The 1,796-nt window shown below is 41.6% G+C and overlaps 1 protein-coding gene across 1 annotated transcript; it reads right to left on the bottom strand.

Moving 5' to 3' along the window:
- Window positions 1-122: 122 nt before the first annotated feature.
- Window positions 123-1,592, bottom strand: LOC131535261 (uncharacterized). Its single transcript, XM_058768206.1, has 3 exons — window positions 1,018-1,592; window positions 711-795; window positions 123-545 (listed from the first exon to the last, which is right to left on the bottom strand). The coding sequence occupies exons 1-3, from the start codon at window positions 1,548-1,550 to the stop codon at window positions 123-125; spliced, it is 1,041 nt and encodes a 346-aa protein (XP_058624189.1). The 5' UTR covers window positions 1,551-1,592.
- Between the last annotated feature and the right edge of the window lie 204 nt (window positions 1,593-1,796).

The following is a 1,796-nucleotide window of genomic DNA, read 5'->3' on the forward strand; positions in this document are numbered from 1 at the left end:
GATTGAGTTTCCTTTACCTCACCAGCCGACATCTGTTCTCTTTTGACAGGTAAGCAGGTCTGTAGACTTTGCATGGCACACAGTCGTCCACGAGAAAACCTTTATCGACCGTAATAGCCATGTCAGGTTTCAGCAGAGACACAATCCCAGACCGCATACAGGGATGACACAAAGGTGACTGCGCCATGTGGTGTCATGCCAATTAACCCCTTGAAGGTGCAGTGGGATTTATAAGAGGAGAACACTTCACTTTGAAGCAGGAGAGAGGATGGAGTTTGGCACCGCAGCTCTGTGCAGTCGATCACCACTTGTGTGTCTGGATAGTCCTGGAACTCCTTTGGCATGTGAGCATTGACCGCCTCCTCAGACATCCAGATGCGCACTGATCCAAGAACGGTATAAAGAAAATTTGCCCAGGTTGTTATAATTCGACTCACGGTGGACTTATGAATATCAAATCTGTGAGCCAGATCCCTTTGTGTCAGACCAACTGAGAGATGAACCATGAAGAGAAAAAACTCATCTATGGGCTGCAGGCATTGACCCTGTTAAAAAATGTTTATATGTGTGTTTATACATAGAGAAAGCAGCATTTAAATTTTGTCCCCCCCCCCCCCCCCCCCATAAATTCATAACACAATGTATATTGTATGTACTGTATAATACACAAAATTAGAAAGGAATGATAAATGAAAAAAATATATAATTACAGATGCATTGCCTGATGCTCCACCTTCACTCCTAGTTGTAGCTGCCCTTGCTCTGGTCACACGAACCATGTTGTGGGTCACAAACCTACATAAGATGTGGGACATGTTTGAGATAATACACATCACAAAATGACCAACAGTTTTATCTTACTTTTAGACTGTATTGTAGCTTACTTGTATAGTATATGGGTTTACTGACATGTAAATAAAATATCTACATGGACATACTGTATTATGCAAAGACCAGAAAATTATAATACCGCATCCTAATAATGATATAATATTATTTATAAGTTTTAAATCTTACCTAGTGTAGAACCGTATGTCATCGTCTGATGCAGCAAATCTGCCCAAGCAAAATCTGTGACGGACAGACAGTTCTTCCACCTGTTTCCTCAGTTGTTCCACTTCCTTTCGGAGATCTTCAGTCTGATCTAAAGAAAGATCGACAGCCGCAGGAACGGGAAATGAACAATAATCATGCTCCTCATGCTGGAGGTCCACAGGCACAGGATCTTCGTTCAGTGGAGGGGAAACTTCTCTCCTCAGCCATGCCCTGGTGCGCCTTGGTGCTGAAGCGGAGTAGTTGTTCCACTCAAACAAAGTGGGCACTGCACCTTTCTTCAGTAGCCGGCGTCCTGTGGGAGTCGATGGCTCGATCAAATCATCACTCTTGAAGTGACGACTGCAGACTCTTGTGTTAGGAGTGATATTAAAATCCTCACGTCGGATATAGTGAATCCATTTTTTACTTGTTTCCTTGTCCAAAGGGAAAGTATGGAAACTAACCACCGAATTAAACCTTGAGGATGTGTCACATAATGGGACACAGTAATACATAGACGTTGCACCTTCACGCCGAAGGCACTTGAAGCTTCTTGAACTCATTAATAAAATGTTATATTTTAATATAATATACTAAAATGTTGTTACTACAGTTAATAAAATATATAATGTAAAATAATTATTTGTAATCGCTAGATAATCGAAAATTTGACAGAAAGACCGCGCTGTTACCACAGCTTGCTATCAGAGAACGCTAAACCGGAAGCTCGCCTACAACTGAGATTTTAGCGGAAACACGTA

This window comes from Onychostoma macrolepis, unplaced genomic scaffold (genome assembly GCF_012432095.1).
Source record: "Onychostoma macrolepis isolate SWU-2019 unplaced genomic scaffold, ASM1243209v1 Scaffold224, whole genome shotgun sequence".
Classification (NCBI taxonomy): Eukaryota; Metazoa; Chordata; class Actinopteri; order Cypriniformes; family Cyprinidae; genus Onychostoma; species Onychostoma macrolepis.

Coding starts and splice junctions, on each gene's coding strand:
- LOC131535261 (XM_058768206.1), bottom strand. CDS start 1,550: ATGTATTACTGTGTCCCATTATGTGACACATCCTCAAGGTTTAATTCG. Junction 796..1,017: donor GACATACGGTTCTACACTAG/GTAAGATTTAAA, acceptor CATCTTATGTAG/GTTTGTGACCCACAACATGG. Junction 546..710: donor GAGCATCAGGCAATGCATCT/GTAATTATATAT, acceptor ATTTTTTAACAG/GGTCAATGCCTGCAGCCCAT.